This window comes from Mobula hypostoma, chromosome 20 (assembly GCF_963921235.1).
Source record: "Mobula hypostoma chromosome 20, sMobHyp1.1, whole genome shotgun sequence".
Lineage (NCBI taxonomy): Eukaryota > Metazoa > Chordata > Chondrichthyes > Myliobatiformes > Myliobatidae > Mobula > Mobula hypostoma.
In genome coordinates, this window is record NC_086116.1 from 10,648,385 (window position 1) to 10,666,588 (window position 18,204).

The 18,204-nt window shown below is 43.5% G+C and overlaps 1 protein-coding gene across 3 annotated transcripts in view; it reads left to right on the forward strand.

Moving 5' to 3' along the window:
- recql (RecQ helicase-like) overlaps positions 1–18,204 on the forward strand; it is a 50,660-nt gene that overhangs the window by 3,203 nt on the left and 29,253 nt on the right. For all 3 annotated transcript variants that reach the window (XM_063072387.1, XM_063072388.1, XM_063072386.1), the window contains exons 2-6: positions 6,099–6,166; positions 8,483–8,680; positions 10,345–10,524; positions 15,181–15,287; positions 17,568–17,766. In XM_063072387.1, coding sequence (XP_062928457.1) covers positions 6,151–6,166; positions 8,483–8,680; positions 10,345–10,524; positions 15,181–15,287; positions 17,568–17,766 — 700 coding nt within the window. In that variant the 5' untranslated portion in view covers positions 6,099–6,150. The remainder of the gene's footprint in view (positions 1–6,098; positions 6,167–8,482; positions 8,681–10,344; positions 10,525–15,180; positions 15,288–17,567; positions 17,767–18,204) is intronic.

An 18,204-nucleotide genomic window follows, 5' to 3' on the forward strand; every position in this document is an offset into this window, starting at 1 on the left:
GTGACGAGAGGGCGTACAGGAGTGAGATATGCCAACTAGTGGAATGGTGCCACAGCAACAACCTGGCACTCAATGTCAATAAGACGAAAGAACTGATTGTGGACTTAAGTAAGGGTAAGATGAGGGAACACATACCAATCCTGATAGAGGGATCAGAAGTGGAGAAAGTGAGCAACTTCAAGTTCCTGTGTATCAAGATCTCTGAGGATCTAACCTGGTCCCAACATATTGATGCAGTTATAAAGAAGGCAAGACAGCAGTTATACTTTATTGGGAGTTTGAAGCAATTTGACATGCCATAAATACACTCAAAAACTCCTATAGTTGTACCATGGAGAGCATTCTGACAGGCTGCATCACTGTCTGGTATGGAGGGGCTACTGCACAGGACCGAAAGAAGCTGCAGAAGGTTGTAAATCTAGTCAGCTCCATCTTGGGTACTAGCCTACAAAGTAACCAGGACATCTTTAGGGAGCGGTGTCTCAGAAAGGCAGCGTCCATTATTAAAGACCTTCAGCACCCAGGGCATGCCTTTTCTCACCGTTACCATTAGGTAGGAGGTACAGAAGCCTGAAGGCACACACTCAGCGATTCAGGAACAGCTTCTTCCCCTCTGCCATCCGATTCCTGAATGGACTTTGAAGCTTTGGACACTACCTCACTTCTTAAAAATATACAGTATTTCTGTTTTTGTACATTTTTAAATAATCTATTCAATATACATAATTGATTTACTTGTTTATTATTATGTTTTACTTTATTTATTTTTTTCTCTCTTTTTCTGTCTGCTAGATTATATATTGCATTGAACTGCTGCTGCTAAGTTAACAAATTTCACGTCCCATGCCGGTGATAATAAACCTGATTCTGATTCTGATTTCTTGTAGAATTTTATGGGACATGGTGAGAAGAACTTATTCTTTGTCTAGCCCATGATCCACAATGTATTACCCTGGATATTGTATCTTTTTGTCAGTCTTATGAGGGCAGACTGAATGATGGTTTAAACCACATCTGCAATATAGTCCCTCTGTTGTTGCAGCACTGAAATGAACAGGCTTCTGGTGGATTGCATTGGCCTTCTGACCGTATACAGATGATAGACTGAACACATGAAGGAGAAGGTGGAGAATCCTTCCATGACCACATCAATCCTGTTAGCAATGTACTTTGGGGAAAAAAAATGCTGCTGGAACTTAATTATTTGCTGCTGGTATTTTACAATGTGCGAGCTTTTCGATTATTTAGTTTTATTCTCTTTTTCAATTGTAGCAGTTTTGTCCATATTTTCAATATGCCTGAAATCAGAAATAAAATAACACTTCAAATTTTGTTACCACTCTGTCTTTCAAAATCACTTTCAAAACTTTTGAGTAAAATCATGGTGGACGAAACAGGTGAATTTGAGTATTATAAAGGAGTTTTCTTCATGGTGTTTGGTATAGAGAATGTGATTTCTATTATTCCATGTAATCGCCAGGATGTTGGATAGGAAAAGGTTATCTCAGTCTAATTTTATTTTGGCTAGCTTTTTCTATGACTCACGCAGTAGCTTTCACTCTGAATGTAGGCCTGCCAAATTTGGTTTTAGAGCTGTGATAGATGTAAATATTTCTAAATGGAAAATTCCTAAATGATTTCATCTTCTCTTTGTTCCTTGGTAAACTCAACTGCTGAACAGCTCTCAAATGTTATAAAACATAAGTCTTTAGTATGAGGATACAAGTCTAAATTCAGATGGAAGCCAAAATATCGGGACAGTAGCTCAAAACAAGTTGACAACACTTGTAACTAGAAGCATGCCATATGTTACATCAATAAATATTAAAAATTGCTACCATGCATTAATGTGGCCAATTCCATGTTCCTCTTTGGATGTAGTATGTTGGCGTGGCGACACAAGAGACTACAGATGCTAGAATCTGGTGGAAAAAGCAAACTGCTGGAAGAACTTGACAGGTGTGCTAAATGTGTTGAGTTCATTGTCCGTCAATTTGTAGTATGTTGGCTTTGCTGTCCTATCTTCTTCCTTCTTTTTGTCTTCTTCCTTTCCTATACTCCTACCCTTGCACCACCCATGTTATATAAACCAGGAGAATCCGGGAGTGTCATATAGTGAGTGGATTTCTACGATACAAAATTTTGCTATTAATTTGTTGCAGGTTCGGTCTGTATGAAAAGCTGTTCTGGAATCGTTAGGAAATAGGATCAGGAATCATTTGGTCCTTTGGCCCTACTTCACCATTCAATGTAATCACAGCTAATCATCGATTTCAGTACCTATTCCTGTCTTTTCCTCTGGTCCTCTTGGCATTAATAATTATATTTCAATCCTTCTTGAATAAATTTAATGACTTAATTCCACTTCATTTTGTAGTAGAGAATTCCACCATTGGAATGAAGGAATTTCTCCAGATATCTGTTCTGTGTGGCACGCCCTTTATCCTGAAGCTGTGATCTCTGGTTCTGAACATACCTCCTGTACCTAGTCTTCAAGTCCTATTAGAATTTATTGGTTTCCTAAAGGTACCCTCTCATTCTTCTAAATTCCATTGAATTGTAGACATCACTGCCCAATTCTTCCCTTATTTCTCCATTCTGCCATCCCAGGAATCAGCCTGCAAATCTTGTTGTACTCCTCTGTGACAAAACAACACATAATGCTCTGGATGGGACACTATACCGCAGCAAAGCAGCCTTGCTCATCTACTCAATCCTATTACAGTGAAGGCCAACATACCATTTGTCTTGCTGGTGGGCTGCATCTGAACACATGCTTTCAACAACTAGTGTACCAGAACACACATGTCTCACTGCAACCTTTCCCAATGTATCAGGATGTAGATAATTGCTTTGAGAGGATGATCAAGGATTACATCCAAACTGGAGCCCCTGCAATTCGCCTATTGACACAACAGATCGACAGACGTTGCAATAGCCACTGCTCTACATCCTGTCCTTACACATCTGGAGAAGAAGGATGCTTACGTGAGAATGCTGTTCTTGGACTACAGTTCAGTATTCAATACCATAGTCCCATCCAGGCTCGACCAGAAGCTCGGAGACCTCGGCCTTGACCCTGCCTCATGCAGCTGGATCGTGGATTTCTTGTAAGATCGCCAGCAGGTTGTAAGCGTGGGCTCTCTAACCTCCACCCCTCTGACTCTCAACACAGGAGCTCCTCAGGGCTGTGTACTGAGTCCCCTCCTTTACTCCGTGTATACCCATGACTGTGTCAGCACCCACAGCTCTAATCTGCTAATTAAATTTGCCAACAACACTACATTGATTGGCCTACTCTCAAACAATAACGAGGTGGCCTACATGGAAAAAGTCATCTCTCTGACACAGTGGTGTCAAGAAAACAACCTCTCCCTCAATGTCGCAAAAACAAAGGAGCTGGTTGTGGATTACAGGACAAATAGAGACAGCCTAACCTCTATTGACATCAATGGCTCTGGGGTTGAGAGGGTGAACAGCTTCAAGTTCCTCGGCATCCACATCACCGAGGATCTCACATAATCTGTACATACCGGCTGTGTGGTGAAAAAGGTACGACGGAGCCTCTTCCACCTCAGGTAGTTGAAGAAGTTTGGTATGGGCCCCCAAGTCCTAAGAACTTTCTACAGGGGCGCAATTGAGAGCATCCTGACTGGCTGCATCACTGCCTGGTATGGGAACTGTACCTCCCTTATTCGCAGGGCTCTGCAGAGAGTGATGTGGACAGCCCAGCGCATCTGTAGTTGTGAACTTCCCATGATTCAGGACATTTACAAAGACAGGTGTGTAAAAGTGGCCCATAGGATCATTGGGGTCCCAAGTCACCCCAAACACAATGTATTCCAGCTGCTACCATCTGGGAAACGGTACCGTAGCACAAAAACCAGGGCCAAAAGGCTCCGGGACAGCTTCTTCCACCAGGCCATCAGACTGATGAACTCTTGCTGATTTGCGTGTACTCTATATTACACTGCCTGTTCTATTTATTATAAATTACTACGATTGCACATTGCCCATTTAGACGGAGACGTAACATAAAGGTTTTTACTCCTCATGTCTGTGAAGGATGTAAGAAGTAAAGTCAATTCTTTACAATCTATCCTTCCATTAATAAAACACAAAAAGAATAGCTCAACGCAGATCCACATTGTACTGAATTTGCCTTGGAATTAGTCACATACCTCACCGGAGCTGCTTCGCATCCTGGCGATTTCCATTCCCCCATAACAAACTATTCTTGAATATCATGACTAGCCAGCTACTGAACTCCATGACACTCCAGTGGGTTACCTGGATTTAAAAAAACTATTTGTTCTGAGGATAAGGTGCAAGAATTAATTAAAAACACAAACAGAATTGTGCTTTTTTGCTGTTTGGATATATTTTTATTGTAGTTATAGTGATTTTCATGTGCTGTTCTGTTGCTGCAAGACAATAGATTTCACAACATATGTCAGATTTGAGAGCACTGCCACAAGAAAGCAGCATTCATCATCAAGGACTCCCACCATCCACGTTGTGTTCTCTTCTCACTACTACCATCAGGCAGGAGGTACAGAAGATTTGGGTCCTAAACCACCAAATTCAAGAACAGTTATTACACTATAACCATCAGACTCTTGTGTCAGTGTGGATAACTTCACTGACTCCACAACCTAGAAACTCACTTTCAAGGATTCTGCAATTTATATTCTCAGGATTTTTTTACTTGTAAATTTGTCTATTGATTTAACAATCTTTATTTATCTATAGTTTTTAATAGATTGTATTGTTTGTTTTATTTTCCTGTAAATACCTGCAAGAAAATGAATCTCGAGATAGTATATGATGGTGACATGTGCGTATTTTGATAATATATTTATTTTGACCTTAAGGAATGCAGGGAGATCTCAGGCAGATATGAGGATAATAAGGTAATGTTAGGAGTTTTTGATATTCTTTATACTGTTTGGGTCATACATGGGGCTTAGTTATTTTTATTTATTTTAATTTTTTATCTGTACAATTTATCTTCTGCATATTGGTTGTTTGTCAGTCTTTGTTTATCTGGAGATTTTCATAAATTCTATTCTGTTTCTCTATTTTTCCCTGTCAGTACCTGCAAGAAGATAAATCTCAGGGTAGTATATGGTGACAATCACGTGGCAGGAACTTGATGCATAAAAGCAGTTCTGCGGGCGAAAGCGCCTTCATAATGGGAGAAGTGAGGGGAGAATGGCCACACAGGTTCAAGCTGATAGAAAGGCAACAGTAGCTAATAACCACGCATTACAACAGTGGTGTGCAGAAGAACAGCTCTGAATGCGTAACATGTCTAATCTCGAAGAGGATAGGCTACAGCAGCAGAACACCAGACTGCGTTCCACTTCTGTACCTAATAAAGTGGACTTGAGTATATACGTACTTCAATAATAAATTTACTTTGCCTTTGACTTTGAGATAGTAAACCTGATTTTGAGCTCCATGGACTGAAATGCAGAGCCTGTTATCTACGTTGGCCATGGGTTTAGTTGGGATCTATAATGCACTGTACACAGTGTTCGGGCATGTTCTGGAGTCAGGGTATGTAGCAAATATTCAGCAACCGATCATGAGGGCAGATTGTAGGTTACATTTAAAATGCAGCCCTGGACAATGGAGCTGTAGATGCCAGTTAATTGAAAGTCAGATAATTCTGATTAACATTCATTCTGGGTGTCTGAAGTGTGGGTGCGAAGAAGACGGTGTGATTATATGCAATTCAAAGGAAGCATTGTAGATATATTGTAACTATGGAATTGTTCTACTGCTTCCTTTGACCTTTAGCATATAAAATGTCATGTAATATTGGGTCGAGCAGGCCTCTCCCTCCAAGAGTGTCTCGTTGAATAAAACGCTTCTGTATACACTAGCTTCAGTGACGTTGTTCACTTCACAATACCCAGCATCATTGTCCTCTCCATCTAGTGGCTTGGCAACTGCATTGCAGGCACTGGTTGTGGTGGAGATATTCTGGAGACACTGAGGGAGACTTTTTAAAAATGACGTGCCACCGAATGACTCTAAAAATGCCAGGTATCCTTCTTCAGAAATTCACATGATAAAATATTGTTTTGCAGGCTTTGAAGGTGCACCAGTACTTTGAGTGGTGGTCGTTACTCTGTTTCAAGGATGGCTGATATTTCAGGTGAGTCAAGCATTCTACGGCATGGCATTGTGAGAGCAAAGTTTTGAAGGTCTGTGGTGTTTCAGGTTTTGGTGCATGAGACAGCTCTTGCCATTAGCTTCTAGGGCAAGAGATCAACTTTCTTGGCTTTCAGGTTTAATCTCAGTTTTGGAAGCACATTTCCTGCACCAGTCTAACGATTCTGTGTTAGCACTTCAGAGTGTAGATGCTTTCCTAGTTTCGTTTAGATTTTAGAGGGAGTTATGCTGCTCACTAATGTGTGAATTGAGAATGACCAAATAAGGGCATAAGTCAGCCATGTGGCTCCTGGAACCTTTTTTTAAAGATTATGAAGACACGTAGACCTCTTTTATTGTCATTTTGTAATGCATGCATTAAGAAATGATACAATATTTCCTCCGGTGTGATATCACAAAACACAGGACGGACCAAGACTGAAAAAACTGACAAAACCGCATAATTATAACATATAGTTACAACAGTGCAACAACACCATAACTTGATGAAGAAGTCCATGAGCACAGTTCCATATTCAGTGGGATTATGCTGATCTGACCTTTGCACCCAACAACATTCTCCTGCCAGATTTCCGTTGACCTTGTTTCTCCTTTCATCTGAAAGGCTTCCTTCTGTAGCCTTAAATAAATGACCCTTTGAGAGTTGAAATTCATTGAGCCGTATAGTGTGGGAAGAGGCTGTTTGGTCCATTGAATCCATGCTAACAATTCAAGTACCCGTTTACACTAGCCCCATTTTATTCAGCCCCTGTTCCCATCAACTCTTCCCAGATTATACCATTCACCCACACGCTCGAGGCAATGGGTAACTGAGTGATCTGCATGACTTTGTGTGTGGGAGCACGGGGAGGAAACCCATATGGTCACATGGCGAATGTGCAAATTCAACAATATCAACATCTGAACAACATCAGAGGTCAGGACTGAGCTGCCAGCAGGAGCCAAATGGCAACATCTGAAGTCTACCTCAAGCAATTATTTTCTGGTTTCATTACAACTGATGGCGTAACATGAGTATACTGTGCCACCTCTCTTTATTGTAGTCACCAGTGGTTAATCTCCCTGGTTATCAGGTAAAGTTTTATGACAAACCTCAGGCTCCCATGACTCTGCCTAGGAAGATTCAGATTCATTTATTTATCACACGTACTTCGAAACTTACAGTGAAATGTGTTGTTTGTATTAACAACAACTTGTGGCGCAGCCCGCAAGTGTCGCCACACATTCTGGCGGCTACCTGGTATGCTCGGCAGAACAACACAGAGCACAACAGACAATGAAACAACAGCAAAACCTGCCCTTTTTCTCCCTCCTGCCCACCCACACACATGGACAGTTGCCGTCCCCAGGGCAGGCCTTCAGGCCTCTAGTCTTCAGGGTTTGGCCATTGGACTTCGACTTCTGGAGTTCCAATCAACCTTTGTGTTTCAATCTTTGGTATGAAGTTCCATGTCGGTGATCGGCTGGAGCACCCTTGTTCCATCTCCGCAATCCCATTCCCTTCTTTTGAGGGTTGGATCTTGGACCATAGGGTTGGTTAATGTTCCATTTGTAGCAGATGCAGAGACTCCAGTCTCATTAGTACAAGACGATTTCAGACCTGTTTTCCGGAGGTAAAAACAGTAGAACTCTAAGTGCCCAGCTCCTCATGGAACACTCTCAAATTCCTGCAATGTCATTTGAGTACCACAAACAAATGTCTAAAAATACGGCCTTGTGCTTACAACTAATCGTTGATGTAATTGGAGGGAAGAGACATCTTTGTTTCCTTTTTGATACTGTTTAATTGAAGTGGAGGAGAAGACATTCTATTCCCCTTAGAATTTGTTAAACTCCAATTCTGAAATCTCTTGTCTCACATGGAGTCAGTGGTAAAATAAAAATGAATCAGTCATACTATACTCCCATTATCTCATGGTATTCAAACAAACTGTTGGCTTTCTCCAAAATAATACAACAAACTTTCGTGTACTGCACATGTTCCCTTGTTAGACTCAGATTTATTTATCACATGTACATCCAAAGATACAGTGAAATGCAACAATGTGCTGGAGGCTGTCTACTTTGGTATTTCTTGTTTTTTTCCCCAAATGGCAAATTCTTCTCAAATTCTAAGACTATTCTCACCACCAGTGCCACCATCCTCTCTGGCTGCCCACTCAGTCTAGGCATCCAGTAGGAACGGGAGTATCTGTCGGCAGCTTGTCTCCAAGTAATGTCCCCATATCTTTGTAGTCTGTTTCATTGCAAAAGATGGAATAACGTGACTATTTTTGTTTGAAAATCGCTTTATTTGTAGATTTGCAGGAGGAACTGGTGTTGATTGACAGCGAGATGAAGGCCTTGGAGGTCCAGATGCAAGAGCTGCTGGAAAAGCAGCAGGCTCTGCAGGAGAGGAAGCAGCGGCTGAACAAAAAACTAAAGAAACTGACGGGGGATTACGAGGCGGGATCCAGCACTGCGCCAGGGGAATCTGCTGAGGACTGGGACAAGAAAGGTATGGTGAACTCGGATCTGGCCCACTTTCTTCTGAATGAAGTATGTAAGCAGAGTCTTTGCACTGATATGGTGGCTTGCATTGGTCAAGGGATATTCCCCACCCTCCCCTCCAATTAATTGTGATGTTAATGAGGGCAATTGAAGTTGTACACCCGGATTTTGAAATATCATCTCAGATATTGGCAATAATGAAATAAAACAATGGGAATAGTTAGCAGATTAGGCAGATCTGCAGAGAAGAAAGAGTTAATGTTGTACATCAACGACTCATCCTTTTTGATGATACTCTCCTTGACGTTAATCATTAACTTGTGTATTTCTTTCTCCATGGATATTGCTTTAGAACAGAGATGAGGAGCTATTTCTTTAGCCAGAGGTTGGTGAACCTGCAACTCATTGCCACAGGCAGCTGCGGAGGGCGTCATTGAGTATGTTTAAAGCAGGGACTGGTAGATTCTTATTAAAGAAGGGTGTCAGAAGGTGGGGGAGAAGGCAGGAGAATAGGGTTGAGAGGGATAATAAATCAGCCATAACTAAATGGCGAAATAGCCATGATCGGCCACATGGCCTAATTCTGCTCCTGTGCCTTGTGGCCTTGAGCTGTCACCACCATTTCCTGCTTTCATTTCAGGTTTCCAGCAGCATTCGATTTTTCCTTTTTAGTTAGATATTTGCAACATTGGACAAAAGGAGCAGTGGAAACGTGGTACAAAATTGGCTAACGATGTATTTAACGAATACTGTGAGAAATAGCTTTTTCTCAGCTCGGGAGAGGTGGATGGTGGCATTTCTCAAGACTCGGTAGTACAGCCTCCATAGTCTTCATTTGATGAGTTGGGAATTCAAAACATGGTTTCTTAACTTTCGGAGACCATGAAATTTGGAACAGTGAGAATTGAAAGGTCATTTGAGAAACTAATGAAATGGGATTGGGACAAAAACACTGAGCGGATCCACTTCAGTAGGACAAATCAAGTGCATGTTAGAAGTTGTAAATTTGAAGGCGTCTGCAAGGTTTTTAAAGAGAGCTTGGGAAACAGGAGCCTCAATCTGTTTAAAGCTCATTACACAGTGAGTGGTGGGTGTGTGGAATGCCCTGCCAGGCGTAGAGGTAGAGGCAGATACGTTAGGGGGCTTTTAAGAAACTTACATGGGCACACGGATGATAGAAGTAGAGAGTTTTGTTGGAGGGAAGGTTAGATTCATCTTAGATCAAATGATTGGTACAATATCATGGGCCAAAGAGTCTGTAATGTTCTGCAGTGTTCTATGTAAAAAGAGAGGCTTCAGTGCGTTTAAAGGCAGGGCTGGAAACTGGGCACTGGTATACTTAAAGGGAGCACAGGAAAGGTGGCCCCTGTGTACTGAAAGAGAGAACTAAAAGAATAGGTATCAATTTGTTTAACGGAAGCACAGGAAAGATAGTCCAAGTGCGTGTTAAAGGAAGCGTGGAAATCGGAGCGCTGGCAAGTTTAAAAGGAGGGTGGGAAGCATTAACTGCTGATCAATTCCAGAACTGCCATAGTTTCCAATCCACTGGAAAGCAAATTATCAGAATATTACTGTGTCCGGGTTAGTCTCATCAAAGCCTTCACAATTTTCGCACTGATATCATGAGTTCATTTGGATAACGTGCCCACCCACTATTGTATCCCCGGCTAGATTTTCCATGGTCTCAGAAAGTTGACGAGATATTGAAGAATGTGTTCAAGCTACAGTCGTTCCGACCTCTGCAGCTTCAGGCCATCAATGTCACCATGGGAGGGAAGGATCTGTTCCTGATAATGCCTACCGGTGGTGGGAAGAGTTTGTGCTATCAGCTGCCAAGTGTCTGCTCCCCTGGTATGTATGTACTGTAATTTACTGCCTTTGCCAAGAAATCGTGTTTCTCCTTTTGTTTTGGCTGCAGAGAAAATGTCATTTTGTGTAGTACCGGCGTCAAATCAGATTCTCTCAAGAAAAAGATCCAGAATTAGTGTGTTCCTCTCGCAAAAAGAGGGGTTAAATCATGATCTGTGTGGATCCTGATAGAAATACTTCCAGCTTATATCAGTTTTAGATCGTCTGCCTTTGAGAAACCAACAATTGAAGCGGGCAATTGAACTTGTAGGCAATGGTTGTTTCCACTACGCTGTAACTTATGCTGCAAACCAAAATGGGAAGTCCCTATGTTGTCAATTATTTTGAGTTTTGGTGAAGAAGATGTGATTCTTGTTTTTTTTTCTCTCTGCTTTCACTGTCCTTCAATATGTTCATCTCAAGCTGATAGTTAGTGCACACATCAGGGGAACTGAACTGAAAATGTGACAAAGATTTCTGTGGCACCTTTTCAAATCCTCAGGATGTTTCTGAACTCTTCAGACACAATAAATTATTTTTGAGGTTCTGCCACAGTTATGCAGATAAAAATGGCAGCCAGCTTGCTTACAGCTGGAGTTCACAAAACCCCAGATAATAAACACAAAAGATTCTGCATATGCTGGAAATCCAGAGTAACACATACACTTGGAGGAACCCAGCAGGTCAGGCAGCATCTATGGAGAGGGATAAAGAGGCGACATTTCAGGCCAAGACCCTTCATTAGGATTGGAAAGCAAGGGAGAAGAAGGTGGGAGGAGGAGAAAAACTACCAGCTGGGAGGTGAGGCTGAAGGTGGGTGGGTGGGGAGGGGGAGTGAAGTGAGAAGCTGGAGGTGATAGTTGAAGGTGGGTGGGTGGGGAGGGGGAGTGAAGTGAGAAGCTGGAGGTGATAGTTGAAGGTGGGTCGGTGGGGAGGGGGAGTGAAGTGAGAAGCTGGAGGTGATAGTTGAAGGTGGGTGGGTGGGGAGGGGGAGTGAAGTGAGAAGCTGGAGGTGATAGTTGAAGGTGGGTGGGTGGGGAGGGGGAGTGAAGTGAGAAGCTGGAGGTGATAGTTGAAGGTGGGTGGGGAGGGGGAGTGAAGTGAGAAGCTGGAGGTGATAGTTGAAGGTGGGTGGGTGGGGAGGGGGAGTGAAGTGAGAAGCTGGAGGTGATAGTTGAAGGTGGGTGGGTGGGGAGGGGGAGTGAAGTGAGAAGCTGGAGGTGATAGTTGAAGGTGGGTGGGTGGGGAGTGGGAGTGAAGTGAGAAGCTGGAGGTGATAGTTGAAGGTGGGTGGGTGGGGAGGGGGAGTGAAGTGAGAAGCTGGAGGTGATAGTTGAAGGTGGGTGGGGAGGGGGAGTGAAGTGAGAAGCTGGAGGTGATAGTTGAAGGTGGGTGGGTGGGGAGGGGGAGTGAAGTGAGAAGCTGGAGGTGATAGTTGAAGGTGGGTGGGTGGGGAGGGGGAGTGAAGTGAGAAGCTGGAGGTGATAGTTGAAGGTGGGTGGGTGGGGAGTGGGAGTGAAGTGAGAAGCTGGAGGTGATAGTTGAAGGTGGGTGGGTGGGGAGGGGGAGTGAAGTGAGAAGCTGGAGGTGATAGTGAAGGTGGGTGGGGAGTGGGAGTGAAGTGAGAAGCTGGAGGTGATAGTTGAAGGTGGGTGGGTGGGGAGGGGGAGTGAAGTGAGAAGCTGGAGGTGATAGTTGAAGGTGGGTGGGGAGGGGGAGTGAAGTGAGAAGCTGGAGGTGATAGTTGAAGGTGGGTGGGTGGGGAGGGGGAATGAAGTGAGAAGCTGGGAGGTGATGGTTGAAGGTGGGTGGGTGGGGAGGGGGAGTGAAGTGAGAAGCTGGAGGTGATAGTTGAAGGTGGGTGGGTGGGGACGGGGAATGAAGTGAGAAGCTGGGAGGTGATGGTTGAAGGTGGGTGGGTGGGGAGGGGGAATGAAGTGAGAAGCTGGGAGGTGAGGCTGAAGGTGGGTGGGTGGGGAGGGGGAGTGAAGTGAGAAGCTGGAGGTGAGGCTGAAGGTGGGTGGGTGGGGAGGGGGAGTGAAGTGAGAAGCTGGAGGTGATAGTTGAAGGTGGGTGGGGAGGGGGAGTGAAGTGAGAAGCTGGAGGTGATAGCTGAAGGTGGGTGGGTGGGGAGGGGGAGTGAAGTGAGAAGCTGGAGGTGATAGTTGAAGGTGGGTGGGTGGGGAGGGGGACTGAAGTGAGAAGCTGGGAGGTGAGGCTGAAGGTGGGTGGGTGGGGAGGGGGAGTGAAGTGAGAAGCTGGAGGTGAGGCTGAAGGTGGGTGGGTGGGGAGGGGGAGTGAAGTGAGAAGCTGGAGGTGATAGTTGAAGGTGGGTGGGGAGGGGGAGTGAAGTGAGAAGCTGGAGGTGATAGCTGAAGGTGGGTGGGTGGGGAGGGGGAGTGAAGTGAGAAGCTGGAGGTGATAGTTGAAGGTGGGTGGGTGGGGAGGGGGAGTGAAGTGAGAAGCTGGAAGTGATAGCTGAAGGTGGGTGGGTGGGGAGGGGGAGTGAAGTGAGAAGCTGGGAGGTGAGGCTGAAGGTGGGTGGGTGGGGAGGGGGAGTGAAGTGAGAAGCTGGAGGTGATAGTTGAAGGTGGGTGGGGAGGGGGAGTGAAGTGAGAAGCTGGGAGGTGATAGTTGAAGGTGGGTCGGTGGGGAGGGGGTATGAAGTGAGAAGCTGGAGGTGATAGTTGAAGGTGGGTGGGGAGGGGGAGTGAAGTGAGAAGCTGGAGGTGATAGTTGAAGGTGGGTGGGTGGGGAGTGGGAGTGAAGTGAGAAGCTGGAGGTGATAGTTGAAGGTGGGTGGGTGGGGAGGGGGAGTGAAGTGAGAAGCTGGAGGTGATAGTTGAAGGTGGGTGGGGAGGGGGAGTGAAGTGAGAAGCTGGAGGTGATAGTTGAAGGTGGGTGGGTGGGGAGGGGGAGTGAAGTGAGAAGCTGGGAGGTGAGGCTGAAGGTGGGTGGGTGGGGAGGGGGAGTGAAGTGAGAAGCTGGGAGGTGAGGCTGAAGGTGGGTGGGTGGGGAGGGGGAGTGAAGTGAGAAGCTGGAGGTGATAGGTGCAAAGGGGTGCAGAAGGAGCAATCTGATAGGAGAGGAGAGTGGACCATGAGGAGAAAGGGAGGGACGGTAGGAGTGTGAGGAGAAGAGAATGGGCAAGAGGGGTGCCAGTGTGGGGAATGGAAAAGAGAGGAGGGGAATGGGAGGAGAAATTACCTGAAGTTAGAAAATTCAGTATTCCTGCATCACATTGGAGGTGGAATATGAGATGTTGCTCCTCCAACCTGAGCGTGGCCTCATCATGGCAGTAGAGCAGGTCATGGGTCAATATGTCGGAATGAGAATAGAAAACAGAATTAAAATGGATGGCCACTGGGAAATCACGCCTGTTGTGGTGGATGGTACGAAGGTGATCGATGAAGTGGTCCCCCAATCAACATTGGGTCTTCCCGATGTAGAAAAGTCTGCACTGGGAGCACCATAGACCTGCAGGTGAAGTGTTGCCTCAGCAGGAAGGATTGTTTGGCAATGAAGGGGCATGTGAAGCACTTGTACTACTTGCTGGGATAAGTGCCAGGAGAAAGGGGAGAATAGGGGAGGGAAAGATGTGCTTTGCGGTAGGATCCTGTTGAAGATGGCAGAGACCCAAGATAATCCATTTTTGAGGGATGCACATTAGCCAAGATGCTGGCAGAATGCTCCTAAATTCCTTGTGTAGAGGTATGGGATACTTTGTCTGCATTTGTCATATATGAAAGTCTTCTTTGTAATGTCCCATTCTACAACAGGCACTTCTACCAGTGCAGCCCTGAGTATGAAATGAAAAATATCAGCCAAGTCCCTGAAGTAAAGCTTGAACACATGATCCTCAAATTCAATAGCTAAAGTAATTCTGCTGAGCAAAGTTTACTCCACAACCAGAAAAATCAGATCAATTTAATGGGTTTAACTGTTAAAATAAACATGGAGATTTTAATCTTTTCAGTAATGGGACTTCCAGCACTTTCTCTGAGTAACAGCCGATTTACAACTAAATTAGCTTTTGTAGTGGTTCCTCATTTGCTTCTTTTCATTGACACAATTATACAGCAGAACTGAGGTGCATGTTTTACAGATAAACTATCCAAGTATACTCTGAAGCTAGCCACATTAATTGAACAAATGTTGGTGAGCTAGATTTGGTGAAACTGCTGGCCTTTAGCCGATGAGCCTTCTATTAACTTTTGGCAATTTTAAGGTTGATTTTTAATTGTTTTATTTATTTTAATGTATTTAACTATTTCTAATTTTTGAATATAATTTCAAGAAACATTTTAAATGTTATACTTCTATAGTCATACTTTTTGAATATTCATTAATTCAGAGACTGAAGCTCCACTCCCAGGTTTTGACTTCTGACAGAGCCTTTAAGCTAAGGCCTCGGCAGTTAGCACTTTGCCCTTTTATGCTTGGTTGCCTTGAGCTCTTGTTGCCTGGCCTCAGAGTTCAGAGGTCAGTGAGATCAGTCTTCTGCACTCCCAACTGGCTGAGGGCAGGCTGGTGGGGAGTGTGAGTGGTGACCACATTCAGCACGATCCGGCCCATTATAATGTTGATGAAGAATTGCTCAGGTACTGCCGTATATTAAAAGTTGGCCAGAGGGAAATAATGGCTTATTTGTTTGATTAGGATTCACTTTGGTAATCTGTCCACTGATCTCATTGATGGAAGATCAATTAATGGTTCTTGAACAATTGAACATCCCCTCCACCATGGTGAATTCCAGCAGCACAAAGGTAAGAAAGGTCTACATTTGTCTAACATCTTAAGGTATTCAGCTTAAGGATCTGAAGATGTATCAAGGTTCAAGAAGGAGTTTTTTTAAAGAAAGGTGGTTATAGTGCCAATGTAGAATAAACATAGTAGTTCAATTGACACACAAGGTCCTATGGACACCAGAAGTAATGGAATGGAAAGAACCATGATGTCAGCAACTTCTAGTGAGTCTATATGTGTATTTAAATACATCAATCTGGAGTTTGCTGTGTGAGGCTCTCCACTCATCACTAATTCTGGTCTTCTAGTACCTCTCCAACTTGCACTGTGTTGAAGTGCACAGAGTAAGGAGAAATTCCAGCGTCAGCGTATATGCTAAATTCCACAGCAAGTGTTAGGATGTGTCCATTCCAATATGCCTCAATTATTGCAAAACAGCTCTTCTGGTACTGAAAATTAACTTTTACACATCTTATTTGCGCATATTTTGTTTAGCGATAAAAATAAAACAACATCTTAAAATTCCTTTTTATTCTACTTAATTTCTCCTATAATTTATTTATTTTTTTAATTTCTATATTTGAATTGGAAGTTGCATTTAATATTCTAATTTTTGGTTCAGACTTTGCACTATGATTTTTCAAATCCTTAATCATCTGGTTAATTTAGGAAGTGGATGGCCCTTGCCCTTTTCATAGTGTCCCCAGACCCCTTTGAGAGTTAAGATTAAATTTAAAAGCTGCAGATGCTAGAAGTCTGTAACAAGGGTAGAAAAGGCTGGAAGCTTTTAGCAGATCAAAGTGGCGTCTGTAGAGAGAGAAAATGAGTTAATATTTCACATTAAACACCTTTCGTCAAAACTAAGTTTGGATGACAGTTCTGCTGAAGGGTCTCCTACTACCCGTTTCTGGTATTTTCTGTTTTAAATATTTGAGACACTGTATCGCAGTAATTTCCCAAGCATAACCTCTCAGAAAATGTAAGTGCAAGAAATGTCCAGTGCATTGGTTCATACTGAGCGAATGGCTGATTGGTGTTGGTTAACTGAAACACTGATCAGGGCTTAGGGCAACCACTGCTTTTCTTCAAATTTTGTAATTCAGTTTTTTACAGCTATTAAAACTCAAGGGCGTTCAGAACAAACAACTTGTCACATCTTAGTATTGTTTTGTTTGACATGGTTAATATTGTTTAGTCCATTCAGAGGGGCTTTTCCATTTATCGCCAACTGTGATCTGAAGCATTTAGATATGCAGCCAGTCGTGATACAGAGATGGCCAGTGCATGTCCTTGCACTTCAAAGCCGTGTCATAATCGTACACAGCATGGAAACAGGTTCAATGCCCAACTCGTCCGTGCCGACCAAGATATCCATCCTACTTACCCGTGTTTGACCCGTATCCCTCTGAGCATTTTCTATCCAACAGTATTTGTATTGATTTGTCAATATCTGTGGATGCTGTACATAACATACAAAATTTGTTTGATTTTGGACATATTAATAAGGTAAACTGACTTAAAAAACCTTTCCAAGCTATCAGGCTACTTGAAGGAAACCATAGTGAATAATGAGTTTTAACAGAGCCATCTGTAGCAACCGTCTGCCAGGCATACATAGCTGTATCTATGTCCTGGGTTCTGCTCTAAACTAGTCCGTCCAGATCCCTCTGAACTGCTGTTGAGAGTTGTCTCATATCCCACCCCTTCCCATTAGTTACGTAGAAGCACTCTATGTGGCGGGTACTGCATTTAACAAATCTCTTTGTTTTAAAAATAATCTCTTCCCACAGTCTCTTGTAAGACGCTGAATGCTGGCAGCTGGAAGAACTGACAGTAGATCAGTTGTGTAACAGTGGAACTGACACAGTGCAGAGCCACAGCTTTTGTTCTGTGAACCTCGCAACTGAAGATTGCAATCTTTATGGGACAGTGTTATGGTGACCTGTGACATTGTGATAAAATTATTAAAATGTACATAAGCCATTCAAGCCTGTGATCTGAAGCGATAGAACATAGAACGGCAGAGCGCTAGACCTTTCAACCCATGATGTGCTCTACAACAAAACCAATGACTCCATTTAAATCTAATCCTTCTTCCCTGTACATTGACTATATCCCCCTTCTCTGCATATTTATGTGCCTATGTTTGAATATCATACACAAAGAATTTCCAACTGTTGCTGAGGAATAGTCTTGCTCGACTTCCATATTTTGTAAGTGAGATTCTAGTTAAGTACCCGATCCAATCCTGGTGACATTTGGCTGGACAGTATTTTTTTCTTCAATGCTCTTTTTGACAGGAACATGTAAAGTGGGTCCATGATGAGATGCTCAACAAGTCCTCCAAGCTGAAGCTCCTGTATGTGACCCCAGAGAAGATCGCTAAAAGTAAAGTCTTCATGTCCAAGCTGGAGAAGGCTTATCAAGCAGGTTGCCTGACGCGTATTGCTGTGGATGAAGTTCATTGCTGCAGTCAGTGGGGTCATGACTTCAGACCTGGTAAGGAGCATTGATCTGAACAAGCAGTGTAAAATAATTTAAGTTATGGATTGTGTGCCTGTTGATGGATTATCCGACAGCAGGAATGAGACAATTAATCCAGACTTTAAGAGAGATAGATGTTGGCTACATTTGTTCTCCCAGAAGGCACGTTGTAGTGATGCATCTCTACGTTTGGACAGCATGCTGACACAACTAGTACAGCTGATGTCTCACAGCTCCAGTGACCCAGGTTCAGTGACCCTATGGTCTGTGTGGAGTTTCCACATTCAATTTAGGATGGTCCAAGCTTACTAAGAGGGTAAAAATAAAATGGCAGCAGCAAAACTCAATAAAAAGAAATGTAAAAGTTCCTTCAGTGCCTTGGGTACCCATGAACAAGTTAAGTTTCCACTAATGACCAGTTTTAAAAGGTATGTGAAATGATGCAATGAATCA